Genomic DNA, 27132 nt, shown 5'->3' with positions numbered 1-27132 from the left:
TACTTTTGTAAAATTCTTTAGGGTCTAGAACTCAAAAGAACTAGGTTGTTTGTTAGAGGGGATCTCCATTCTGTTAAAGCAAATAATTTGTGTTCAGAGTAGTGGTTCTAGACAGACACCTTATTTATTAGGTTTGTGGTCTCACCAGTGCCTTTGGAACATACACAAATACAGTCACTGAAGTGAATATCTAAATCTCTGTTTCTACTGGATTTAATGAGGGGTTGTGATGGTGGATGTCCAATGCAGAAAAGAAACCTGGGTTTGTGTTGTCCTGACTTAACTGTGAAGGCTTAGTAGTAGTTATGAGGGAGGCTGATGGTTCCTAGCCTGTTGTTCCCATCAGCTGTGCCTCAGGATACATGGAATTTAACTACAATTTATAGAGAAAGTATACAGTACCAAATACATATCTAATTAAACAGTATTTATTAGTGATTGTGACGCACCAGTATGTGGATACCCTTATTTTGCAACTTTTGTTATGTTATCATAGAATATCAGGGTTGGAAGGGACCTCAAGAGGTCATCTAGTCCAACCCCCTGCTCAAAGCAGGTCCAATCCCCAATTTTTTTGCCCCAGATCCCTAAATGGCCCCCTCAAGGATTGAGGTCACAACCCTGGGTTTAGCAGGCCAATGCTCAAACCACTGAGCTATCCCTCTGGGGATAATATGTGTCAGTGTCTGTCAATTTCTCCTGCTTACTTTTTATAGGATGCCTCTTAGAGCTATCTTCCAGCCTTTGCTATTCTTGCAGAGTGTTTAGGAGTAGGTCATAACAGGTATGGCATACCCCAGTGTGTTGTATCTGAGCTCCAGAATGAGGGTTTGAGAGGAATCTGTTCACCTGCTGACATCCTGCCAGATCCCTGCTTAAGAACATGGACTTCACAGGGACAAACTCTCTTGTGCCAGGTTCTGCTTCAGACACAGTTCATATTTGACCTGTATATATTGCTTTTCATTCCCACAGATTCTAAAACAGACTACAATAACGGCCCATTTTACCAATGTGCTTATTCACATTAATAAAGGTTTCCCAAACTGGGTCCTATATAGATGTATAACATCAATGATCCTTGGTCTAAAATAGTTGGAATTTGGAGATCTTCAGGCCATGCTGCACAAGACAGCTCTCTGATGTGTTTTTGGAGAAGCTTGAGGTTGTGCTTCCTATGTGAATGTGTGGAAAGGAGATTTTTCGAAGGGGCAGATTGAGCTCTTGCTGAATTGATTTAAATACTGCTGGGACTTAATTTGTATTGTCAATGTTTTAGGGTTCCCAGAGCCTTGAATAGGTCTCTTATTAGTTATTAATTCTAAATCAATACCTGTGTCCCTTCTTCTGGTCTTTGAGTTGCTGCCCAGGGAAGAGGTCTTTCCCTGCAGTGTAATCCTGTGAGTCTCTGATTTCTAGACAGATTCCAGAGTTTAGCGTATAGGTTCGCAGACCTCTCTAACTTGACAGGACCCTTGTATGGGGTATCTGCTTGCTTCTTTCTCTAAGGCGGAAATTGAATTTCCAGTACTGTTGAGCAGCTTTATTAAAAACAATTTATGCAGTAGATAAAAAAAAGTAAGACTATTTTAAAATGAAACAAACACCTACTTTATAGTGTCTGAGATCAGCCTATTCTCCTTTCAGTTGTCTCACAGAGACCATGGCAAGTTCTGTGTGTCTCAGTCATTCATGCTATTACCATATTCAGGGAGCTCAACCCCTTCATCATTCTCAGGCCACCCCCCAGGTTTCTGACTAGTTTGGTTGGTTTCCTAGGAGTTCTGCTGTCCGCCATTGACCAGAATAGTTCATGCATTGTCTTCTTCTTCTTATTATTATTATTAATATTAACCATGTACGGCATCTCCACAGCAGGGGTGGTTTGTCCATGACAGATTATGTTGGCACGGCAGCAGACACTCACTAGACAGGACACAGTTCATTTTTCTGTTACATATCAAAACTATAATAAGAGATCTGCCCCATAGGTTTATTTCAAGAACATGAGGGCGTGCCTTTACCTGACCAAAAAACAAATGGCATGAGCTCTTTAATCGTACATGTGCAGTAGATGAAACCTTAAAAGACAAGGCATTCTACTCAAAAGATTCCCCCACAATAAACTTCACAGAACTAAAATTGACTTTGGAAGGAGGAGTTGACCTGAGTGAGATTTTAAGTGGTGTTTCCACAGAGTCATCACTGGAATGAGATTTGTTTAACCCTACACTGCAACGATATGCAATAGTTTGGGATAGGAAGGGCCCATCATGTGAGGCATTGAGAATCCTCAGTTTCTGTTAAAGTCCATGGAAGTAGGGGGTTAGACAACAACGCTGACTGTTTACATTGTGGGAAGAGAGAGCCCAAAGTGAAGTGCTGCAGCAATCTCACATGCTGCCAACTTGGCTACTTCCCAAGGGCAACATATACCGAGATTATGCAGTTGTGGAGGACACATTTATTCTAAGGGTTTATTTCTTTTAATTTAACCAAAGTTAAGGATCACATAGTGAAGTAAGAGCAGAGGGAGTGTTATTCCTGGTGGAATGTTAGCTGGAAAAAAGTGACTTTAAAGGAGCAGAGTGAGCTGGTTTGGCATAGTGGAAAAAGAAAGCTGTTACTGGCAGACAGCAGCATGAACAAGATGCAGAAATGACATTGGAAGAGGTGGGTGGAGTGTAATGTGCTCAGTTATGGGTGGGTACCTTTTAATTAAAACAAAATTAAATTTTGCAAAAGGAGGAGAGGAGTGAGAGCCATGATGTAAGCAGAGTGGGGGTGGCCCCATGTAGCATTTAGTAAATGAGGCCAAGGAGTTTGAACTTCGGAGGAATGAGACAAAGCTAATGGAAGAATTTTGAGACTGGGTGAGGCTCAGTCATCATGGGAAAGAAAGTTGACATTAGCTGCAACATGGTGAATGGATGGGGCAGAAGAGAGGATATAGTGATGACATTTCCATGGCATGTGTCTTGTAAACTATAGCAAGGCCTTCCATTAGGGTCTCCAGTTTTTGTCCCTAGGACCCTCATCCTTAAGTCAGCCTCTAGAGAGAATTGGAAAGAGTATCCCTGAGTGAAGGGACCCACTGAATCTAACTGGGCCTTCTGTGTAAGCTTATCTGGCTCCCATCACCCTAGATTCTGACTTTGGTCTGGACACTAGCAATAAATCTCTACAGTTATGAAATGGGTGTAGGATTTTTAATAACCATAAAGAGTCAGAAATTCAGTCTTGCACTTGATTTAAATTTGACCAGTTTGTAGTATGCCTTTTTTAGGGCACACTGTATGTGAGGAGGGATCTCTGGCAGCAAAAATGTAGAACTGATACAGGACACACAGAATTAGAGGGTGAGTAATATAATTAATGCCAATCAGCATGGGTTTATGGAGGATAGATCCTGTCAAACTATTTTTTGTGCTTTTGATGAGATTTCAGCTGGTTGGTAAAGGTAATCTGTTTGTAATATCTAGACTCTTGTAGGGCATTTTACTGGGCATACAAAACGATATGGTACACAGTAAATGGATTAAAAACTGGCTGATAGGTCTCCAAATTTAACTGTAAATGGGAATCATCATGAAGGAGGTGTGTTTCTAGTGGGGTCCTGCAGGGATCATTACTTAGCCCTATGCTATTTGACATTTCTTCCAGCTCATGGAGAACAAACATATTACTGATGAAGTTTGTAGATTACACAGATGTGGGAATAGCAAATAACGAAGTGGACAGGTCTGAAAGCATTCTGGATTTGTTTGCATCCAGAATACCAGGAATCAATGTATTTTAATATGGCCAAATGTATATAGCTAGGAACAAAGAATGTAGCTCTTATTTATGGGATGGGGGACTCTATCCTTGGAAGTAGAGACTCTGAAAAAGACTTGGAGTCCATGTCCAGATGAATATCCACCACGATCCCCCAGTGAGACACTATGGCCAGAAGGGCTAATGCAGTCCTTGGATGCATAAACGGGAATCTTGAGTAGGGTGGGGAGGGTAACTTTGAGTTTGTATTTGGCACTGGTGTGACAACTACTGGAATACTGTGTCCAGTTGTGCTGTCCACAATTGAAGGATTTTAAATTGGAGAGGGTTCAAAGAAGAGCCACAAGAAAGATTAAAGGATTGGAAAACATACCTTATGGTGACAGTCTCAAGCTAAACAGACTGAGCTTCTTAAAGAAGGTTAAAGGGTGAACTGATCAGTGTATAAGTATCTACATGGGGAAAGAAATTTGATAATTGGCTCTTCAATCTAGCAGACCAAAGTCTAACAAAATCCAATGGCTTGAAGTTGGACAAAATTTACACTGGAAATAAAGCTTAAGTTTCTAACATGTAGTTCTGATTTGAAAATTTGCTGGTATACCCATACAGTCTTTGCTGTAAATGAATTAAAGGTGCCATACATTATGTGCTGAATGATTTACAACAGGTTGGGTTTAATTCAAATGCATTTTGATACCAAAAAAGAGGAAGGAAACAGGATAATTAGCCGTTGGATCAATTTACCAAGAGTTGTGGTAGATTTGCCATCATTGACAATTTTTAAATCAAGATGGGAAGTTTTTCTAAAACATATGCTGTAGTTCAGCAGTTCTCAACCAGGGGTCTGATGCCGTCTGGGGGGCTGCAAGCAGGTTTCAGGGGGTCCACTAAGCAGGGCCGGCAATAGACTCACTGGGGCCCAGGGCAGAAAGCCAAAGCCCCGCTGCCCTGAGCTTTGCCAACCAGGCCTCAAGCTGAAGCCTGAGCAGCTTAGCTTCGAGGGCCCCCTATGGAGTGGGGCCCTGGGCAGTTGCCTTGCTTGCTACCACCTAATGTCAGCCTGGCTTTACATGCAGATAAACAGTTGTTGTGGCACATGTGGGCCATGGAGTTTTTATAGCATGTTCGGGGATCCTCAGAAAGAAAAAGGTTGAGAACCTGTTGTAGTTCAAACAGCAATTATTTTGGGGAAGTGGCCTATATTATGCAGGTCAGACTAGATGATCACAGTGGTCTCTTCTGACCTTCAAATCTAGGAATAAATGTGCAAAAAAACTGGTTATCATGCCCTTGTGTTCCCATGGTTTTAGTCTTGGCTGTAGCTGAGGCATCTAATCTTACAATCCTCCTAATATTCTTAGGTTCTTGGATTTTAAGCCCAGGAAGGACTATTATGATCATCTAGTCTGACTTCCTGCATAACATAGGCCATTCAATTTCAAATAGAACCTGGACTTGCATTTTAGGTGAACTAGGACTCTGTACAATGCCCCCCAAACATTATAAATGGAATGTTTCAGAGACAAACTTTATTTATTTATTTATTTTCCCCTCTAGGCGTTTTCTATAAAATGGGAATTTTTATTGCACTTCTTGGAATCTGGTTCAGCTCTTCTCTAGCAAAGGCAGATTCTAAAGCAGTGACAACGTCCCTGACTACAAAGTGGTTGTCAACCCCTTTGTTACTGGAAGCAAGGTAAGCATACAGGCTGTTAGTTTTCATTCACAAATCTGAAACTTAGAAGAATAAAAATGCTAGCTTGTGGGCTAAATCTCACACACACAATATAGTAAATCCTAGAAGAGTATTAAATGGTATTTGTCAGTAGACCTTAGCAACTAGATTTAGACACAGCACATTAGTGCTCACATCTGTTTACTCAGTCGTCCCTTCCCTCCCCCCACCAGTATTGTGGACTTGATGAACAGTTCTGCTCTCATGTCCCATTTTTCCTGTGCCTATGTTAACAGGCTGGTATATGGTAGAGTGGAGCAACATTAGTACCCCTAGCCCCATCACTCCCACTGCTGCTCTTCTAGCTAGATTGTTAGTGCACTGTTTCCCGCTTCATCATTAGAGAGCTCCAGCCAGTTGAGGCAGCTTGCTTGTCAGCACCTCTGACTTCTGGGCTCTTGCCAACTGTAGCATTCAGCCTCATAAATGTGTCCACAGAGCACCTGCCTCCCCATCTGGGCAGTGAAGCTATGCCATGTATTCTCATGTAGTTCTGATTTGAAAATATGCCATACAGTCTTTGCTGTAAATGAATTAAAGATGCCATACATTATGTGCTGAATGATTGACAACAGGTTGGGTTTAAATCATTTTGATATCAAAAAGATGAAGGAAACAGTGCAGGGATGTTAATTTAGAAGAATTTGTGAAGGGAAGAAAGACACCCACCCATTCACTGACCATAAGCACCACAAACAACTAGCACAATCTTGGTTCAAGCCATCAGTGCTGTTTAAGGTCCTTATAACCAAACTTGAACATAAGAATGGCCATATTGGGTCAGACCAAAGGTCCATCCAGCCCACTATCCTGTCTACCGACAGTGGCCAATGCCAGGTGCCCCAGAGGGAGTGAACCTAACAGGTAGTGATCAGTGATCTCTCTCCTGCCATCCATCTCCACCCTCTGACAAACAGAGGCTAGGGACACCATTCCTTACCCATCCTGGCTAATAGCCAATAATGGACTTTTAATCCTCATGAATTTCTCCAGTTCGCTTTTAAACCCTGTTAAAGTCCTAGCCTTCACAACCTCCTCAGGCAAGGAGTTCCACAGGTTGACTGTGCGCTGAGTGAAGAAGAACGTCCTTTCGTTTGTTTTAAACCTGCTGCCCGTTAATTTCATTTGGTGGCTGCTAGTTCTTGTATTATGGGAACAAGTAAATAACTTTTCCTTATTCACTTTCTCCACACCACTCATGACTTTATATACCTCTATCATATCCCCCCTTAGTCTCCTCTTTTCCAAGCTGAAAAGTCCTAGCATCTTCTCAGATGAGACCCATTCCAAACCCCTCATCGTTTTAGTTGCCCTTTTCTGAATGTTTTCTAATGCCAGTATATCTTTTTTGATATGAGGGGATCACATCTGTACGCAGTATTCAAGATGTGGGCGTACCATGGATTTATATAAAGGCAATAAGACATTCTCTTGTCTTATTCTCTCTCTTAACGATTCCTAACATCCCGTTTGCTTTTTTGACTGCTGCTGCACGCTGCCTGGACGTCTTCAGAGAACTATCCACGATGACTCCAAGATCTTTCTCCTGATTGATTGTAGCTAAATTAGTCCCCATCGTATTGTATGTATAGTTAGGGTTATTTATTCCCATGTGCATTACATTTATCCACATTAAATCTCATTTGCCATTTTGTTGCCCACTCAGTTTTGAGAGATCTTTTTGAAGTTCTTCACAGTCTGCTTTGGTCTTGACTATCTTGAGCAGTTTAGTATCATCTGCTAACTTTGCCACCTCACTGTTTATCCCTTTCTCCAGATCATTTATGAATAAGTTGAATAGGATTGGTCCTAGGACTGACCCTTGGGGAACACCACTAGTTACCCCTCTCCATTCTGAAAATTTACCATTTATTTCTGTCCTTTGTTCCCTGTCTTTTAACCAGTTCTCAGTCCATGAGAGGATCTTCCCTCTTATCCCATGACAACTTAATTTACATAAGAGCCTTTGGTGAGGGACCTTGTCAAAGGCTTTCTGGAAATCTAAGTACACTATGTCCACTGGATCCTCCTTGTCCACATATTTGTTGACCCCCTCAAAGAACTCTAATGGATGAGTAAGACATGATCTCCCTTTACAGAAACCATGTTGACTTTTGCCCAACAATTTGTTCTTCTACGTGTGTCTGACAATTTTATTCTTTACTATTGTTTCAACTGTACTATTGTTTCAACGGTCTGTAATTGCCAGGATCACCTCTAGAGCTGTTCTTAAATATTGGCGTTACATTAGCTATCTTCCAGTCATTGGGTACAGTAGCTGATTTAAAGGACAAGTTACAAACCATAGTTAATAGTTCCACAATCTCACATTTGAATTCTTTCAGAACTCTTGGGTGAATGCCATCTGGTCCCGGTGACTTATTACTGTTAAGTTGCTCAATTAATTCCAAAACCTCCTCTAGTGACACTTCAATCTGTGACAATTCCTAAGATTTGTCACCTACAAAAGACTGCTCAGGTTTGGGACTCTCCCTAACATCCTCAGCCATGAAGACTGAAGCAAAGAATTCATTTAGTTTCTCTGTGATGACTTTATCGTCTTTAAGTGCTCCTTTTGAATCTCGATCGTCCAGGGGCCCCACTGGTTGTTTAGCAGGCTTCCTGCTTTTGATGTACTTAAAAAATATTTTGTTATTACCTTTTGAGTTTTTGGCTAGCTGTTCTTCAAACTCCTTTTTGGCTTTCCTTATTACATTTTTACATTTAATTTGGCAGTGTTTATGCTCCTTTCTATTTACCTCACTAGGATTTGACTTCCACTGTTAAAAGATACCTTTTTATCTCTCACTGCTTCTTTTACATGGTTGTTAAGCCACGGTGGCTCTTTTTTAGTTCTTTTACTGTGTTTTTTTTAATTTGGGGTATACCTTTAAGTTGAGCCTCTGTTATGGTGTCTTTGAAAAGTGTCCATGCAGCTGGCAGGGATTTCACTCTAGTCACTGTACCTTTTAATTTCTGTTTAACTAACCTCCTCATTTTTGCATAGTTCCCCTTTCTGAAATTAAATGTCACAGTGTTGGACTGTTGAGGTGTTCTTCCCACCACAGGAATGTTAAATGTTGTTATATTATGGTCAGTGTTTCCAAGCAGTCCTGTTATAATTACCTCTTGGACGAGATCCTGCGCTGCAGTCAGGACTAGATTGAGAATTGCCTCTCCCGTTGTGGGGTTCCTGTACCAGCTACTCCAAGAAATAGTCATTTAAAGTATCGAGAAATTGTGTCTGTATTTCGTCCTGAGGTGACATGTATCCACTCAATATGGGGATAATTGAAATCCCCCACTATTTGTTCTATCTCCCTTAGCATTTCATCGACACTATCACCGTCTTGGTCAGATGGTCAATAATAGATCCCTGCTGTTATATTCTTATTAGAGCATGGAATTACTATCCATAGTGTGACAGGGCAAGACCAGATGGCTATGGAAGAGTAGTGGGAGATAGACATATTAGCTCCAGGCTAAACAAATCCCTGGTACCAGAGTAAGTTAATTGACCTGGAGCAGCTGCCATTTAAGACACCTGGGGCCAATTAAGAACTTTCCAGGAGGCAGGGAGAAGGCTAGGTTGATTGGAACACCTGAAGCCAATCAGGGGCTGGCTGAAACTAGTTAAAAGCCTCCCAGTTAGTCAGGTGGGGGTGCATGTCAGGAGCTGTGGGAGGAAGTTGTGCTGTTGGAGAGACTGAGCAGTACACACCATATCAGGCACAAGGAAGGAGGCCCTGAGGTAAGGGGGAAGTGGGGGCTGCTGTGGGGAAGTAGCCCAGGGAATTGTACATGTCATGTTTCTAAAAGGTCATCTACCATAGCTGATACTATTACAGTCCCTGGGCTGGATCCCAGAGTAGAGGGTGGGCCTGGGCTCCCCCTTTTGCCCCCCTCCCCCCCGATTAATCGCTGAGACTGGGAGACAACAGAGACTGTGCAAGGGAGGATAGCTTCTCCTCACCTCCTTCGCTGGTATATGATGATTGCTCAGTAGACTGTGACCCTTGTCTCTAGAGAGAGACAGGTTACGTGGGGGTTCACAGTGAGCCTCTGAGGCTTGCAAAATCCACCGGGAAACACGGGACCCACAGAGACAAAGACAGAGCTTTTGTCACAATAGAGATTCTATGGAACGTGGATTCTTTTAAGATTTATTTCATTTGATTCTACATTTTTTCACTTGGTCAGAGCATTACACACCTGTGTTAATGTATTTCCTCCCCCTACTCCCAAGGGTTTTATTTATAAACACTATTTATAAAGCTCACATGTGGGAGAGGGGCCCTGCCAGGCCCCCAGAGGATTCTATGGTAAAATTCCCTTGGACAGAAGCAGGATTGTATCCTGTATGTGTAATGATGTTTGCATAGGCTCAGGTCCTTCAAGCACTTAATACATGTTTAACTTTACTAATATGAGTAGTCCAGTTGTTGTCTGCATAAAGTTAAGTGCCTAAGTGTTCGCAGGTTTGGGTATTAGTACCTGGCCTGGAGAAAAAAATTGTTGTATCTTACACTTTCAAAAGACTTTTAAATAAGTCACCAAAAACAAACAAACAAGATGTTTTAAAAAAAAAGTGTGGAGCAATGTTTTAAAAAACCTATTCACTTATGAAGTTTTATTTAAAGAATATTTTGAATAAGAACTTTAAAGAAACATTTACAGAAAAATGATACAGGTCTATAGGCCCAAAATCTAACCACCTTTCTCTTATGTAATGTCAGTTTTTAATGCACATTTATCACCAGGGTCTGTGGACATGAAAGTCCTTATAACATTTAGGAATGCCTAACTGTTTAAAAAGAAATATGCCAGGAGTATAGCACTCTTGAGAAATTCTCCAATAAAAAAATCAATTTGCCTATCAAAACAGGAAAACATTTTTAAGCAAGGAAACAAGTTACTAATTTAAAGATTTTAAAGAGCTGTTAAAAACACTAGGGGTGGAGAGGGCCTTGAAATTAGAAGAAATACCGTGACAAAGTCATTTTAAGAAACAAGATTAAGTGTAGTTGACCCAAAGGATGGTACAGTATGTTCATACCTCAGTGCATATAAAGCTGAGACTAAGCCCTTCAAAGTCTAAACAAAATGAGGTTATGGAGAAAGTCCCAATGGTGAAATAGGTATTATATTCTTGATACTAAAAAAAAATCTGTGTTCTATGGATGGGAGATGGTAAAGTTAGGATCTTCATTACCTCACTTTAAGATTTAATGGAATCATCAGAATTGGAACCTTGATAGATTATTCTACAGCTTAATAGGTCTCTTGTCAGGAAGCTGTTCCTGATTTTCAGGCCAAGATTCTTTTTTTAAAACATGGTACCTGAAGGTAGATTCCTAAATAAGTATTTAAGAGTTTGTTTTAGACACAGTTTGCTATTCGGGCTGCTAAAAATAGAGTGGAAAATGATCCCTGCTGCCATTGATTTAGTATGTTTTGAAGAAGCAGTCTGGTGTCCTTGCATTTTTATACTGATCATAGCTTCTGAAGGAAAGTCTTCTGCTGACATCAAAACCAGTTTGGCCTGGTTGGTAAACAGGGTGCCATAACCAGGAGCCCATCTAAAGTAGGGGGGAGGGGAGAAAGGTGAAATGAGATTCCACTCTAAGAGCAGGTGCTGGGCCTGTCACTAGGGCTATGTCTACACTACACACCATTTAGCGACACAGCTGTACCGCAACAGTCGTGCCACTAAAAGGCATGCAGTGTAGCCGCTGTTTGGCGACAGGCGAGAGAGAGAACTCTTTTCTGCCGACAAAACTTCCATCCCCAACAAGTGGCAGTAGCTTTGTCTGCAGGAGAGAGCTCTGTTCACAATGGTGCTTTTCATTGGCCAAAGTTTTGCCGTTCACAGGTAGGGGGGGTGTGTGTGTGTGGGTTTTTTTTGTTTTTGTTTTGTTTTTCTCCACACCCCTGAAGAAGAGTTTTGTCATTCAGGTTCCAGTGTAGACAAAGCTTTAGAAAGCATGTTCATGGAGAGAGACAGATATCTCGAAAGGTACAGATGAGCCTGAACTATGTGATGTCTGCATGACACCACTTATACAAAAGGCCACATTTACACCACATCTACAGTAGGAAATTAGGTCAGTATAACTACGTTGGAAAAATCCACACCCCTGAGTGACGCAGTTAAACTGACCTAACCCTGGGTGTAGGCAGTGCTATGTTGACGGGAGGACTTCTCTCGTTGACATAGTTCCTGCCTCTCACAGAGATGGAGTATCTAAGCTGACAGGAGAAGCCCTCCTGTCAGCATAGGTAGTGTCTTCACTGAAGCGCTACAGTGGCAGTGTTTTAAGCATAGGCCTCCCCTTGAGATAAGAGATTAAGTGGGAAACAGACCAAACCAAAAAAAAATATTTCAAACACTAATGAACACCTTCATGATAAATGATCATTATATCTTAAGTGTTTGATGAGCAGGCTTCTGCATTGAGCTAAGGAGTAATGTGAATGTGGGTGAAACTATAGTGCTGAATCCTCCCTCCAGTTTGATTTACTGAAACTGGTATAGTAATTTGCTGCACAATTGTTCTCCAAGTTCAAATCAGGATTAGCTCAAAATAGATTGAAACTTGGACACAAATTGCTATCCTGGTTAACTTGCTCTTTATCTTATCCTGTTGCTACTTGATTTCATAGTCAAAATAAACAAACCCCTGGTGTTTGGAGCATTTAAAACTTTTCATATTAGAAAAATCTAGCTACTTTATTGATCGTGACTGTTCGGAATGGTTACAGGGCTATTGAAATAGGGGAGATTTTTTTAAAATAAAACCACGAAACATTCACATAAAAATGTCCTGTAATTCACTGTATAAATGGTTTTCCCCACAAATATTGCTAGCTCAGACATAAAAGGGATAGACTGAAACCTGAAGTTATATATACTTGTGCATTTTAGTGCATATGATTGTGAGGGAATTATAAGTGCTTTACAGGCATCCTCTACACCAGTGGTTCTCAACCTTTTCAGACTACTGTACCCCTTTCAAGAATCTGATTTGTCTTGCATACCCCAAGTTTCACCTCACTTAAAAACCACTTACTTAGAAAATCAGACATAAAAATACAAAGTGTCACAGGACAGTATTACTGAAAAATTGCCGACTCACTTTTATCATTCTAATATAAATCAATTGGAATATAAATATTGTATTTACATTTCAGTGTGATACTTGAGCCTGTTTTTCACTTGTGAGCCTTGTCTGAAGCCCAAGCCCCAGGCGGCGGGCTGAAGAGTGTAACTTAGCTTAATGGGGGCCCTGGGCATTTGCCCTGCATGCCATCTCCTAATGCCGACTCTGCACTTGCAGTCCCCCTAAGACCATTCCGTGACACCCTTCCCCCCCGGGGCTGCAGCCACGAGGTTGAGAAACACTGATCTAGATGAGTTGAGTACCTACCCCCTGGAAAACCTCTGCATATCCCCAGGGGTATGCATACCCCTAGTTGAGAACCACTGCTCTACACAATTCTATCAATCAGCCTTACTTGCAGCAATCTTGCTATTTCTAGCTTCCTTCCTAGTAATGTTTGTTTTTCTTATATGGGCAGACATATGCTAGGGATTAAATGTGCTGTAAAAGCTAACAATTTCATAAAGCACTGTAATTTAAGGTAAACTTCATAAAACAAGTTCTCCTGAAGATTTTCCCCCTCTCTGTGCAGTGAATTTTTAGCAGAAGAAGGTCAAGAGAAATTCTGGACTTTTGTCGAGGCCAGTCAAGAAATTAGATCAGATCATGTTGGTAAGATTCTGTAAACCCTTTTCCTCGCTTAATATTAATCAGCATAGATGAAAAGTAAGCAAAAATGTTTTACAATGCATGCAGTCACAGAGAAATGGAACATAAACTATCTATATGACTGAGATTGTGATGGGAACTGTGACCTGAACAGGGCAATCAAACAGCCAGTTGATTAAAGCCAATCTATATGTGCTAAAACTGATTTGTCAGGTTGTGCCATGACAAGAAAATATTGTAAATATTTTCTTTCCTTTTGTGTTTGTTGGTAAAAGTCATTTTGTAATTAGTAAGTAGCTGACAACTTTTAACTATTCCCATACTCCTCATGTTTAGGCCCTGATCCTGCAGTTGCATCTAAAGTTACATGAACTCAGTGCAGATCCAACTGTAGAACTGGGCTCTAAAAAAGACAGGAGTAATGCTTCATATCGTTTAGTGAGATTGGCCCTTATTATTTCAGGTTTTAACTACATAATGGTCCCATGCACTTTTCATAGTATAGGTTATTGTGAAAATCCATGATTTTCAGTTAAATGGCCCTTTTCTCTAGTAGTCTTACATGGAGGTTAATTGCTTGTGCTCTGGCTTTGTAGGTACTAATTATTCCTCTTACCATGCAATGCTGAAAGCAGCCTGCCAGAATCTGTCACCACTGCAGCAGAACTTGTTGAAGTTTTCCCTGTCTTTACGTTCCTACTCTGCTACGATTCAAGCCTTTCAGCAGGTTAGTACAAAGCAATGGAAGCCATCCAATGACTGTGTTTCATAGATCCGGGAAGGAAGTAGCTACTTCAGCTACCTACAGATATTAAGTTTGTGGCTCAGATAACAAAAATGAAGTAGTTTGACACTTGTTTTCAAACTAGTAAAGGCCTCCATTCCATGTCATAGTCAAACCCTTGCTTGTTTGGGAAAAATAAGAAGTACTTTTATACTTCAAAAGTAATTAAACAACTTTAAATATTTTGATGTGAAATGAATGGAGATCTGAAGAGGGGAAAAGGAGTTTGTATCTTGTTCAGCTTCTTTCAGATGGCTTAACATTTTTAAAATTTTCTGCTTGCTTTTACTTGAGAAATATGTAAATCTTCACTGTTTTGCCAGAAGTCTCCCTGTAAGGCCTCAAAGATACATTTTACAATACTCGTATCGTTACTATTCTTACGTATATAGAAATATTTTTATCACAGCACAAACTTAACTGTGACTCAGGGTTTTTTCCTTTTGATTTTGGCATCTAATTCCTTTTTAAATATTTGGGCTTTGTAAGTAATGGGGTAGATAAGCATATAGTTGCCTCTAAGGGTATGTCTACACTATGAAATTAGGTCGATTTTAAGGAAGTAGATTTTTAGAAACTGATTTTATACAGTCAATTGCATATGTCCACACTAAGCGCATTAAGCTGGCGGAGTGCATCCTCATTACTGTGGCTAGCATCGACTTAGAGCGGTGCACTGTGGGTAGCTATCCCACAGTTCCCACAGTCTCTGCTGCCCATTGGACTTCTGGGTTAAGCTCCCAATGCCCGATGGGGCAAAAACCATTGTCGCCGGTGGTTTTGAGTACATGTCATCAGGCCTCCCTCCCTCCATGAAAGCAATGGCAGAGAATTGTTTTCTGCCTTTTTTTTTCCTGGGTTACCCGTGCAGACGCCATGCCATGGCAAGCATGAAGCCCGCTCAGCTCACAATCACCGTACGTCTCCTGGGTGCTGCTGGCTGACAAGGTAGCCCGGGTGGGGTGGGGGAGGAGGGAAGGACAAGGCCATATTGCTTATTGTAGTTATACTAAAAATTAAACTGTTTGAATGACAGCCTTCTGTTGCTTGGGCCATCCTCTGGAGTGAAGTGGTTGGGTGCCTGGAGCCTCCCTCACCGCGTTCTTGGGCGCCTGGGTGAGGAGGCTATGGAACATTGGGAGGAGGGGAGGTGGTTATACAGTGGATGCAGCGGGGGTCTGTGCTCTTGTTGGCTTTCCTGCAGCTCCAACAGATGGTTCATCACATCAGTTTGCTCCCCCATTAGCCTCAACATTGTGTCCTGCCTCCGCTCTTTGAGCTCACTTAATTTTTTCCTGGCCTCTGCCACTGAATGCCTCCATGCATTAAGCTGTGCCCTATCAGTGTGGGAGGACTGCCTGAGCTCAGAAAACGTCATTGCGAGTGCGTTTTTTTTCACCTTCCAATCTGCGATAACCTCAGGGATGAAGATGATAGGAGGAGTGTAGAAACATTCTACGCTCTAAGATTCTGGGGGGACTGCATGGTCACCTGTGCTGCTGAGTTTGCCATGCTGACCAAACGGAATGAAATTCAAAAGTTCCCCAGGACTTTTCCTGTGTACCTGGCTAGCGCATCGGAGTTCAAAGTGCTGTCCAGAGCGGCCACAATGGAGCATTCTGGGATAGCTCCTGGAGGCCAGTACTGTCTATTTGCGTCTGCACTACCCAAAATTCGACCCAGCAAGGTCAATTTTTAGCGCTACTCCCATAGTCAGCGAGGAGTACAGAAGTCTATTTTAAGAGCCCTTTAGGCCGACGGAACGCGGTTGGTTGTGTGGACGCAGTCATTTTTAAATCAATCTAATGTGGCTAAATTCGATCTAACCCCGTAGTGTAGACCAGGCTGTAGCAACCTTAATCAGAGTTGTTCTATTTGTATATTTAATTCGGTTTCATTTCCATGGCATCTGTGACATCATAAACTTACTAGTTCAATAGTTCTGTTGTGGGATTCTAAAGATATTATCCCATGCATGTGGAACTGGAGTCAACAGAATCCTTAAATGGAAATTGTATTCTTTGACCTTTATTTACAGATCTAGTACATTTTATAGTTCGTTAAATAATATGCACCATTCTGTAAAGTACTTTATTTTAGTAAATGCAGACTTGTGTTCCTTTCTGAGGCGGTTTTTCTTTTCATCTTGAATGATTTGATGTGTTCATGTTTAGAGAGATTGACTTTTTGGTGTTTAATTGTAAGGAATTTTGTGGTATGCATAGTGTTCTGTGTAGTTACATAAGTAAAATAAAACAATTTTGAAGTTGGGAGGTAAAAAGCCCTATCATTGTAAATACTGTCTGCAAACCAAATCATTCATGAAATTTAAGTGTTCATTGTTCTTGCTTTATTTTTGTTTGTTTAGCAGGTAGCTTTTAATTACATTAGTACTGGGAGTTGTACATCACCTTGCGCTCCTTGGTTGGGAGCCCAATGTTATCGCCTAAAAGTCCTATTTTCAGTTTCATTTTGTAATGTGATTTCTGTTATCTTTGTTCTAAGAAAATTTTACAAACTATATTGTAACACAGATATTTTAATACAGATAGCAGCAGACGAACCTCCACCAGTGGGTTGTAATTCATTTTTTGCTGTGCATGGGAAGACGACTTGTGATTTTGACACCCTCGAAATCCTTTTACAAACAGCTTCAGAAAGGTAGTCTTTTTATATAAGATCTAGCCCAAACTGTAACTTTGTTAGACTTAAGTGGGGAAATTTTATTGAATTCCTACTTTCTACATACTCTGTTTCCTGACTATATTTGCCCTTTCTTAGGCAGAATAGTAAACACATTTGCAATTTATTCTTTGGTGTTAAGCCAGTCAGGAATAATTGTCTCATCCTTCTCATTCTCAAAAATTGTACCGTAAAGTAATGATGTTCTAAAAGGAAATGGCAGAAGTGGAAAAGGTCTGTAGAAGGGCAGCAGTAATACTTAAAAATGTCCATGTAAAGAGTTTAAAAAAGGTCAGGGAAACTTAAAGAGATAAGGAAGAGCTGACATAATAAAGATATAAAAGTTAATGACAGGTTAAGAAGAGGTCAGTCAGATGCTCCCGTGTCTCCTTTCTTAAAATGAGAGCAAAGGAAAAATCAAAAATAAAAGACCACACTTCTAAAACTGGTAGTTCCTCTCCCCACTCCTCCAATATGCATTTGTCACCAAGCTATTTCTGGTGTGCCAGGATGATGTGACCAATGCAGACAAAGGGGAGTGGCGGGAGGGGAATATAGAGCCAGAGATAGTGTAGTAGTAATGCACTGTTTTATAAGTATTAGTTTATCCTCATTTACACTGAAAGCTTTTAGTGCTTTCTCCCCATAGTTCTCTTACCTTTAGAGCAAGTCCAAAGTTTTCTAGGGAGGTAGGCCGCAGTTGGTGCCTCGTTCTCCCTAAACATAGAATTGTTATCCCAAGGTGTTTGCCCCTTTTCTGGAGCTGTTTCCCCCGCTAAGTATTCTTCCTCTCCTCCCCTGCATCTTCTTGAGAGCTGCTTTATTCATCTTTCTCCTTGGAATGAGCTGGGCCTGGTTTATATAGGGCAAGGCCCCTCCTACTCCCAGCAGCCTCTGAGAGGACTGCTTAATTGGAGTCAGCTGCTTGCTCACCCGCATGTGACAATTCTCTGTTTCACAACATTATTAATCTTTGGAATTTGCTGCTGCTGGATATTATTGAGGGCAAACATTTTAGGATTAAAAACAGTAATCAGTTATTTAATATGAATAATCAGAAGAGCCACAGTTAAATTAATGAATAAAAGTTGTAGTGTGAGAAGGAACAGAATTTGGGTGTAATAAACAGAGAGGATTCTTTATTTGGATTGCTGGACAGAAGTTGTCTTAAGAGGAACATGGTTGGACTGCACAATGTTACTACACAGGGTCTGCCTGAATGTTGCTCGAAATTAATCAGTTGTGGAGTTGATTGCTGGCAGTACAAAAATGTATGAGATAATGTTCTGGTCAAAAATTGCCTGCGTTTAGGCAGAAACTTCCCCCAGGTAATCCCGACTGCATAACTGTCCATTATGAGGGTTTATGTCTTCCTCTGCACTATGGTGCTGACCCCTGTTGGAGGAAGGATAGTGGAGTATATGCACACCAATGGTCGCATCTGTGTAGTGTGAGGACAAATACAGAGCCATGCTTTAAGCAGCAACTAGAGAACTCACTTAACAAAGTTCTCACGTTTATTAAGCCCTCCGCTGCAACCTGTGTCTAACTGTGGAGGACTATGAACTCTCCGACCACTCCAAAATCTGGATGTGGTTCCTGTGTTCCTAGGACATTGATGTGTTCGTATAGTACAGAGGTCTCAAACCCAAATGACCACGAGGGCCACATGAGGACTAGTACACTGGCCCGAGGTCTGCACCACTGACCACCCCCCTGCCCCTGCCGTGCCTCTTCCCACCCCTTCCCTGCCCCGAGGGGATGCAGGAGGGGTTCAGGGGGTTGGGGTGCAGGAGGGGTGCAGGCTGCGGCAGAGGGCTTAGGGCAGGGGGTCGGGGTACAGGCTGCAGCAGGGGGCTCAGGGCAGGGGGTTCGGCTGCAGGAAGGGTTCGGGGGGCGAGTCCGGTCTGGCATGCACCGGGGGCAGGGCAGGCTCTGTGCCTGCCTTCCCTGTCCCCTTGCTGCTCCCGGAAGCGGCCGGGACCTGGAGGTGGGGGAGACAATGAGGTCTGTGTGTTGCCCTGACTGATCCTATAGGTACCTCCCCCAAAGCTCCAATTGGCCATGGTTCCCTGTTCCCAGCCAATGGGAGCTTTTGGGGAGGTACCTGGAGGCGCAGCCAGGGCAACACACAGATCCCTGTGTCCCCCGCCCCTCCTCCCCACAGGTCCTGGCTGCTTCCTGGAGCGGCTTGGGGGCAGGGCAGGCAGGCAGGGAGGGAGCCTGCCCTGCCCCTGGTGTGTGCCACTCTAGGTAAATGCTAGGGGGGCTGTGGGGAGCTGGCGGGCTGCAGAAAATAACCCCGCGGGCCGCGTGTTTGAAACCTCTGGTATAGTAAGACACTAATCCTTTGAACATGTAAAATACTTTAGTATTTATAGTACAAATATCTAAATTTAGAGTCAGTGATACCATATTGTCATTTTCCATGAACAGCAAAATTCTGGACAGCAGAGTGCTTACGAACTATTTCTGAGAGTCGTTCTGTTGTAAGTGTTCCACATTTTTAAGACTAGGACAACAAAAACTCAGAGTTTATGCTGACAAATACATGAGTCTCAGCTTTATTTTATTTTCATTCAAATATTTTAAAATGGCACACAATAGTAATCTTAAATTTATTTTCCATAATAACTAACAGGATTATGCAAGGAAATAATTGCGTTGAAATTGGCAGTAAATCTTGGTAACAAAACTAAAAAGTGAGGGACTTTACAAAAAGTAATAACATCTTAGAAACTTAAACTACAATTTCAGAGTAGCAGCCGTGTTAGTCTGTATTCGCAAAAAGAAAAGGAGTACTTGTGGCACCTTAGAGACTAACAAATTTATTAGAGCATAAGCTTTCGTGAGCTACAGCTCACTTCATCGGATGCATTTGGTGGAAAAAACAGAGGAGAGCTCTCCTCTGTTTTTTCCACCAAATGCATCCGATGAAGTGAGCTGTAGCTCACGAAAGCTTATGCTCTAATAAATTTGTTAGTCTCTAAGGTGCCACAAGTACTCCTTTTCTTTTTAAACTACAATCTGTCTTCGGGTTCCTCTTTCTCTGTTTTGCAGCTTGATTTTTTGTAAACATAAAGGTTGGCATATTTTACTTCTGGTTCATGTGTAGGTGCATAGCATCATCTTGCTCATTCACTGCACTGCCGATGCATTCTGTTGGTAAATCCCATTTGGGAATATTTTGAACCTTATATTGGGGCAAGATTTGAAAAGAAGAGAAGAAAATACACACAAGAATACAGAACAGAAAAATTAAACCTATAGGAGGTTGGAAATGTCTCTTTAATGTCTGTTGTGTTTAGCTTATTTTATTTTTGAGATAGGACTCATGCCCCAATAAATAGAGTTTATTGAAAACATTGTTGCTCATTTATATAAGGATCATGGTTGGGTGCTTTCCAACCCCCGCCATCCAGAACCTGTTTTTTTCATTTTATCAAAGTTTTGCCATCGCACACGAATGACTGACAAGCTTAATAATGAATTGAGAATAGTCTGAGACCCTGTCCTTTTTGAAAAGACACCTGGTGGTTACACAGGGAGGGAAAAGAGATTTTGATGCATCTTGCTCAGTTTCCTCTTTCAAGTGCATGTTAAAACCACCACATTTTAATTCTTGATGTTTGTTCTTAGGCTGAAGCCTTTTTTGTTCAAAGGAGATCACAGATTCCCCCTGTCAAACCCAGAAAGTCCTGTTGTCATACTCTATGCTGAGATTGGCACTGAGGAGTTTTCCAAATTCCACAACCTGCTTGTTTCAAAAGCCAGTGCAGGAGAAATCGCTTACATCCTCAGACACTATGTTGCTGTAAGTACTGATACTATTTTGAACCAATTTCTTTGGAATTAGCAAGAACCTCCTTGCTAAGACTTTAAAAAATGGGTGCCTAAGGGAGGCTCTGACATCCACACTCAGATACTTAAATAAGTGGCCTAACTTTTGAGAGGTGTAAATCTCGATATAGGATGCTGATTTTAGGCACTCGTTTTGAAAATCTAGGCCCATGTTTCCTGTTAGAGGAATATTTTATTTGCATTAAACTGAATATTCAGACTGCATTCCTGGATTCTGACATATCTATTCAATCAAATTATGAAAATTACTTTATCATTTAAATGTTTAAGAAAGAGTTCCTTTTATTATCCAATATTTGCATGGGTGTGGTGAAGCACAAAACATTTGTAGCATAAGCTGGGTGGGTAAAGAGTGAGAGGTATTTTCGGAATGGAGGCCATTCCTTTTATTTGGAATAGGATTGAATTCCATTGCTGAACCATTCACCAGTCCTACTGTGATTTGCTCTTGTTTCTCCCGCCATCCCATCAATCTGGAGGGGGGGACCCCAAATTTACTTTATATACTGGATCTCAAAAGGAATAATTGTAGAATGGATGTTTAATTGTACATTTTTAGTGGCTTACAAGAGTTTTGATCTGTTTAGTTTCTCTTCCTGATGGTGTGATAGTGTTGATAAAAGCCATAAATGTAGTACTTGGACTGACAACCAAATTTGCTATATGTGAAAAGGCATCAGTTAGCTCAGCTTTAGTGATATTTGTACTTTCAGTGAGACATAGCAAAAATAATAAGGCTGTATACCACCCTTTTATTTTTAAAAATAACACACAATTCCATGTGACAGAATTCCCATTCTTTGCATAAAATGCTTAATTCTGGGCCTTGGTTATAAAGCCATTTTATTATAATATGGTGTTAGACTTTTTATGAAGTGCTCAGAGGTGTCATCTTAAAATCATGAAACAAAAATATATCGTCTCCTGTCCTGAAGTGTTAATTGGTTTGATCATTTCTGTGGTATTCCTTATATACCATTCAGTGAATGCTGGAGGCTGGAGTATTTTCATTCCCTTGCTTCCCAGCAAAAAAGAACCACTTTTTTCTCCCTTGCTGTTCATTTTGATTAAATAAATGTATCCATCTACAGTTGGCTCAAATATTGGCTTATGCAGCATCATTTTTTGTTTGGTTCTATTCGGTATTCACAAGCTTTATTTTGGATGCAGCAAGGGATTCCATCACAGAACCATTCACCAGGCCTAGTGTGATCTGCTCTTTCCTATGATTCTTTGTCGTCGTCTTCAGCTAGACTAACTGCAAAGAGCCTAGTAGGACTATAATAAGACATTAAACGATTATGTTGTACTCCTGCAAAATAACTCATTCTGGGGCTGCTACTTATGTATTTTATACTGTACAAGTTGTGTCTGAATCCTAAAATGACAGACATTCATGCTCTGGCACTCCAATCCCTTTAAATACATGGCACTACGAGCTATTTTGCTATGGGAAACACTAGCTTAGTGTGTTATACATCCATACAAAGACATGCTATGTGCTGTTGCTTTTTTACCTTTTCTTCCAGAATCCAAGTAAAGAAAAAGTCTACCTGTCTGGCTATGGTGTGGAACTGGCTATTAAAAGCACAGAATATAAGGCCAAGGATGATACCCAGGTGAAAGGTGAATTCCTACTTAAAATAAGAATTTTATATACAAATAATTTGAGTTGTAATAAAATGGTTTTTTATATATATATATATATATATATATATTTTTTTTTCACATGAATAGCTTTTCTCCCAGAGGGCGGGAGATGGTGCTCTCTTACCTGTCTGAGCTCTGAAGAGCCACAATCTCTTCCTTCCTACTCTCCGTGTTGTTGTCCTCCTCCTTGAATTTTGGGAGCAGGTTTACTTTCTTCAGAGCCATTCTTTGATTAGATAGATTACTGTTGTGCACCACCAAGACATTGCTTCTTATTTACCCCTGTCCAGAGCATAGTATGGTTCCTCCTTCAGCTTTCCAAGCCATCCAGGGAGATGGAGACTAAAATAATTGAAATTAGTTTTGCCCCTCCTGCCATCTCTGGAGCAAAACTAGGGGCAATCCCCATTTCTGGAAATCTGACACAGACTGGCTAAACTGCATATTAAGTTCATGTGTATATATGTATTTTATAGAATTGCATTTAATAATTTTATTTTTGTGTCCATTTAGCAGACATCCGATACTTCTGGATTTTTAAAAAGAAATAGCTACCATCAAAAGCAAGTCCTGCTCTCCTAATTTGTTTTAAAATATTAGCATTGACTTGATCACATATATACTTTGAAATTAATTTTGTTACTGTTTCAACCTATATGGCGATAAACTCAGTAGAAAGATAGCAGTAGCCATACTGTATTTAAATAAATTTCCTTTCATCCAGAATAAATATAGATAATTGTTGAGTAGAACAAAACTTATACTTTATGCGAGATGTTTTAGGGTTTGCAGTGTGACCTTTTTCTAAATACAGTAGAACCCTAAACTTACAAACACCTCAGAAATGGAGGTTGTTCTTAACTCTGAAATATTCGTAACCACGAACAAAACATTATGGTTGTTCTTTCAAACATTTACAACTAAACATTGACATAATAGAACTTTGAAACTTCACCATGCAGAAGAAAAATGCTACTTTTAACCATCTTAATTTAAATGAAACAAGCACAGAAAGTTTCCCTACCTTGTCAAATCTTCTTTTAAGCTTTCCCTTTACATTTTTAGTAGTTCACATTTAACACAGTACTTTTCTATATTTACCCTTTTTTTCGGGGGGGGGTTCTCTGCTGCTGTCTGATTGTGTACTTTGTCAATATTCTCTCTGAGGTTCTTACAATAAAATACTTTGCAGTGTAAAAAAATTATCCCTCAAATTATTCTAGATTGAGCAGATTTAATTCAAATGCCTTTTTTTAGCCTAAATTATTAGTTAATTATCATTTTGAGAATAACTGGCATACTGGAGCATCTGATTAATTTCAATTTAGGAAGCTTTTATTCTTGTTGCATTAGCGTGTGAGCAATTTCATTAATGTATCATTACAACTTCAGCAAGACCTTTGTGTATTGGTTTATGGAACAGAAGCTGTTTTCACAACCCCAAGGGAGGGAATCCCCCCCCCCCTTTTTTTTTTTTAGACAGAAAACCCGCTCATTCTGGATAAAACTGAATCTGTGGGAAGATGCTTTTGTGTTAGTCAATATATACACGTTATTTTCATTAATAATAAATAATAGAGTATTTTGTAGTATTGAATATCTCTGTTACACTGAAAAATCCTGCTATGCTAGTGAATTCCACTGCTCCTCTATTTTTCTTTTTCTGATCCAACCCCCTTTTTTTCCTACTATTGCTGAGTCATCTCTACAGTTAACATACAGCCTGTGCTCTCCTTTGGAGCTCTTAACATCCCTTGGGCAGAGGAGTGTAATTTCCAGATTCACTTCTGACCCTCTGTTTCTTGTATTTGGCAGCTAATACAGCATCCTGTTTTTAGCTGGTTTACTTTTTTAATGAACGTTTTGCTAGATACTCATGGCAGCTGTGGTTTAGTGAACTGATCACGGGGCTGGGTGTCACAAGAATTGGCTTCTATTTCCAGTTTTCAATGCGGGACTTGATCGCACTCATAGAGCCAACTCACCTGCAGCCAGCGGCACCTCTGGTGCGGGCGGTGCCGTCGAAGGGAAAACCGTCCCTGATATGACCGCCATTGCCAAGTGAAGCAGGGCAGCACAGGTCCCGGTCACGATCTTGGTCCTGGCACCTTTCACAGCGTCGCTTGCAGTCCTGGCAGCGATCCCGTTCTCGGTGCTGGTCGTACTCGCAACGCCGCTCTGGCTCGCGAAGCTCCAAATCGCGGTACAGCCGGTACTGATCGGACTCTCGGCACCGCTCCCAGTACCAATCAGAGTGGCGCTTGACCCAGAGCCAGTCCCGGTGCTGGTCTCATCGAAGGTCACCGTTGAAATCCAGATCAGGCTCCCAGTACCAATATGACCGTAGGCACCGATCTCCATCTCGGTACCATTCTACATCTTGCCACTGGACCACAGCACTGTACAGCGCTGGGGGACTCTGCGCTGACACGTTCGGCATGGTCTTGGCCGTCTCGCTCCTCCTCCATGTCATCACGCTCACAAGGTGGCCATCACACCCAGGACCAGGGCAAGGACAATGGCTGGACGAAGGCCAGGACCTGGGCCAAGGACCTCCACAGTGGTCTTTTTGGACCCCCTGGGCATACCATCAGGCCCAAGGGCTTCCCATTCCGCCCCTTCGGAGTCCCGAATACCGGAGGCCACTGTGTCTCGCCCCCTACCCCCCGGGGGGTTCTGAGGGGACTGCTCCAGTGCCAACGCAAGCCCACGCCCCTAGCGTGGTGGACCTTGGGCAACAAGTTCCTCCACATGAGGACTCCACGCAGGATCCCTTAGTCCCGGGGGTATTTTCCTCATCCTCGCCTGATGAGGCAGTGGCAGGGACTACGGTTTTGGGCCCTATGGACCTCCGCGCCCACCAGAAGCTGCTCCGCAGGGTGGTGCGCAATATGAACCTCCAGGTAGAGGAGGTGGTGGAGGAAGAGGACGTGGTGGTCGACATTCTGTCTGCGGAGGCACCGTCCAGGGTGGCCCTCCCAGTCATATGGACTATACAGGCCAATGCCAAGACAATCTGACAATTGCCAGCCTCTCTTCCACCTACAGCCAAGGGGGTGGAAAGGAAGTACTTTGTCCCCTCAAAGGAGTACGAGTACCTCTACAGCACCCCCAATCGTGTTGCCTTGTCGTGGCTTCGGTCAATGAGAAGGAATGGCATAGTCAGCAGGCCCCGGCGCCCAAATCAAAGGATGCTAGACGCCTAGACTTTTCTGGGCACAAGGTGTACTCGGCCGGATGCTTGCAGCTCAGGGTGGCCAACCAGCAGGCACTCCTGAGCAGATACGATAATTCGTGGCGCTGTATGGAGAAATTCAAAGAGTTGGTTCCACAGGAGTCCAGAGAGGAATTTGGGGCTCTAGTGGAGGAGGGCAAGAAGGTGGCCAGAACTTCCCTGCAAGCCTCTCTGGACTCGGAGGCTAGGACCCTGGCCTCAGGCATAGCCATGCGCCGCATCTCATGGCTGCAGGTCTCTGCCTTACCACCAGAGTTGTAGCAGACCCTCCACAACCTACCCTTTGATGGCCAGGACCTATTCTCAGACAAAACAGACTCAAGGCTGCAGAGTCTGAAGGACTCGAACTATTATGAGCTCTCTGGGAATGCATACCCCAGTAACGCAGAGAAGGCCCTTTAGACCGCAGCCTCAGAGGTCCTACCCTCCCCCTCGGCCAAGACAGGACTTCTTTAGAAGATGCGGCCGAGGTGGTAGAAAAAGACAAACTGGCCACCAAGCCAGCCAAGGCCAGGGCTGTCACAAGCCATCGGCTAGGCCTAAGCAGAACTTTCGAAGGTGTGCCCAAGGACGGAGCATCAGTCTCCATTCAGGATCCTTCCCTGCCTTTCCAAGATCATCTCTCCCATTTCCTCCGTGCGTGGTCTCACATAACATCAGACTGTTGGGTTCTTCGCAAAGTGGAAAGGGGTTACTTCCTTCAATTTGCTTTTTTCCCCACACTCCTACCCCGTTCCTCCTCAGGGACCCTTCTCAAAGCACCTCCTTCTACAAGGAGGTCCAATCACTCCTAGCTGTGGGGGCGATAGAGGAGGTTCTAAGAGAGTCAAGGGGCAGAGGTTTTTATTCCCGCTACTTCCTAATCCCCCAAGGCCAAGGGCGGATTTCAGCCCATCCTGGACCTACGCAGATTCAACAAATTCATGGTAAAGTTGAAATTCCGCATGGTCTCTCTAGGGATCATTATTCCTTCCTTAGATCCTGGAGACTGGTATGCCGCCCTCTACATGAAGGACGCGTACTTCCACATTGCGATCTACCCAGCGCACAGACGCTTCCTTTGCTCTGTGGTCAATCAACAGCACTTTCAATTCACCATCCTTCCTTTTGGCCTTTCTACGGCTCCAAGGGTGTTTACCAAGTGCATGGCTGTTGTGGCTGCCTCCCTTCATCAACAGCAGATCCAAGTGTTCCCATACCTTGACGATTGGCTTATTCGGGGCCGCTCCAGGGATCAGGTGCAGTCTCATGTCCAGTTCACCATGAACACGTTAAATCGACTGGGCCTCCTTCTCAATGTCGTGAAATCTACTCTGGTATCAACCCAGAGGATAGAATTCATAGGAGCAGTCTTAGACTCAGGCCTAGCCAGAGCACTTCTGCCAGAAGCACGCTTCCAATCCCTGGTGAACATCGTCCGCAGCCTGTAAAACTTCCCAACCTTGACCGTGAAAACATGCCTATGCCTCCTGGGACGTATGGCCTGTTGCACATATGTGACCATGCATGCCAGGCTGCAGCTACGTCCACTCCAAGCCTGGCTATCAACAGTATACCGCCCAGGTCGGGACAGCTTGAGCATGGTGGTTACTGTCCTGCCAGGGATAGACTCTCTTGACTGGTGGCTGGACCCCAA

General features: G+C 42.3%; 1 protein-coding gene across 8 annotated transcripts in view; it reads left to right on the top strand.

Moving 5' to 3' along the window:
• Positions 1-27132, top strand: part of UGGT1 (UDP-glucose glycoprotein glucosyltransferase 1) — a 104592-nt gene that overhangs the window by 3640 nt on the left and 73820 nt on the right. For all 8 annotated transcript variants that reach the window (XR_006274352.1, XM_043492587.1, XM_043492585.1 and 5 more), the window contains exons 2-7: positions 5338-5476; positions 13208-13287; positions 13881-14011; positions 16617-16729; positions 20390-20564; positions 22141-22237. Coding sequence is in view for 7 of the 8 variants with exons in the window: in XM_043492585.1 (XP_043348520.1) it covers positions 5338-5476; positions 13208-13287; positions 13881-14011; positions 16617-16729; positions 20390-20564; positions 22141-22237 (735 nt within the window). In the remaining variant the exon portion in view is untranslated. The remainder of the gene's footprint in view (positions 1-5337; positions 5477-13207; positions 13288-13880; positions 14012-16616; positions 16730-20389; positions 20565-22140; positions 22238-27132) is intronic.

This window comes from Dermochelys coriacea, chromosome 9, assembly GCF_009764565.3.
Source record: "Dermochelys coriacea isolate rDerCor1 chromosome 9, rDerCor1.pri.v4, whole genome shotgun sequence".
NCBI lineage: Eukaryota > Metazoa > Chordata > Testudines > Dermochelyidae > Dermochelys > Dermochelys coriacea.
Note: the sequence above shows the minus strand (reverse complement) of the source record. Positions and strands in the feature narration are given on the sequence as shown.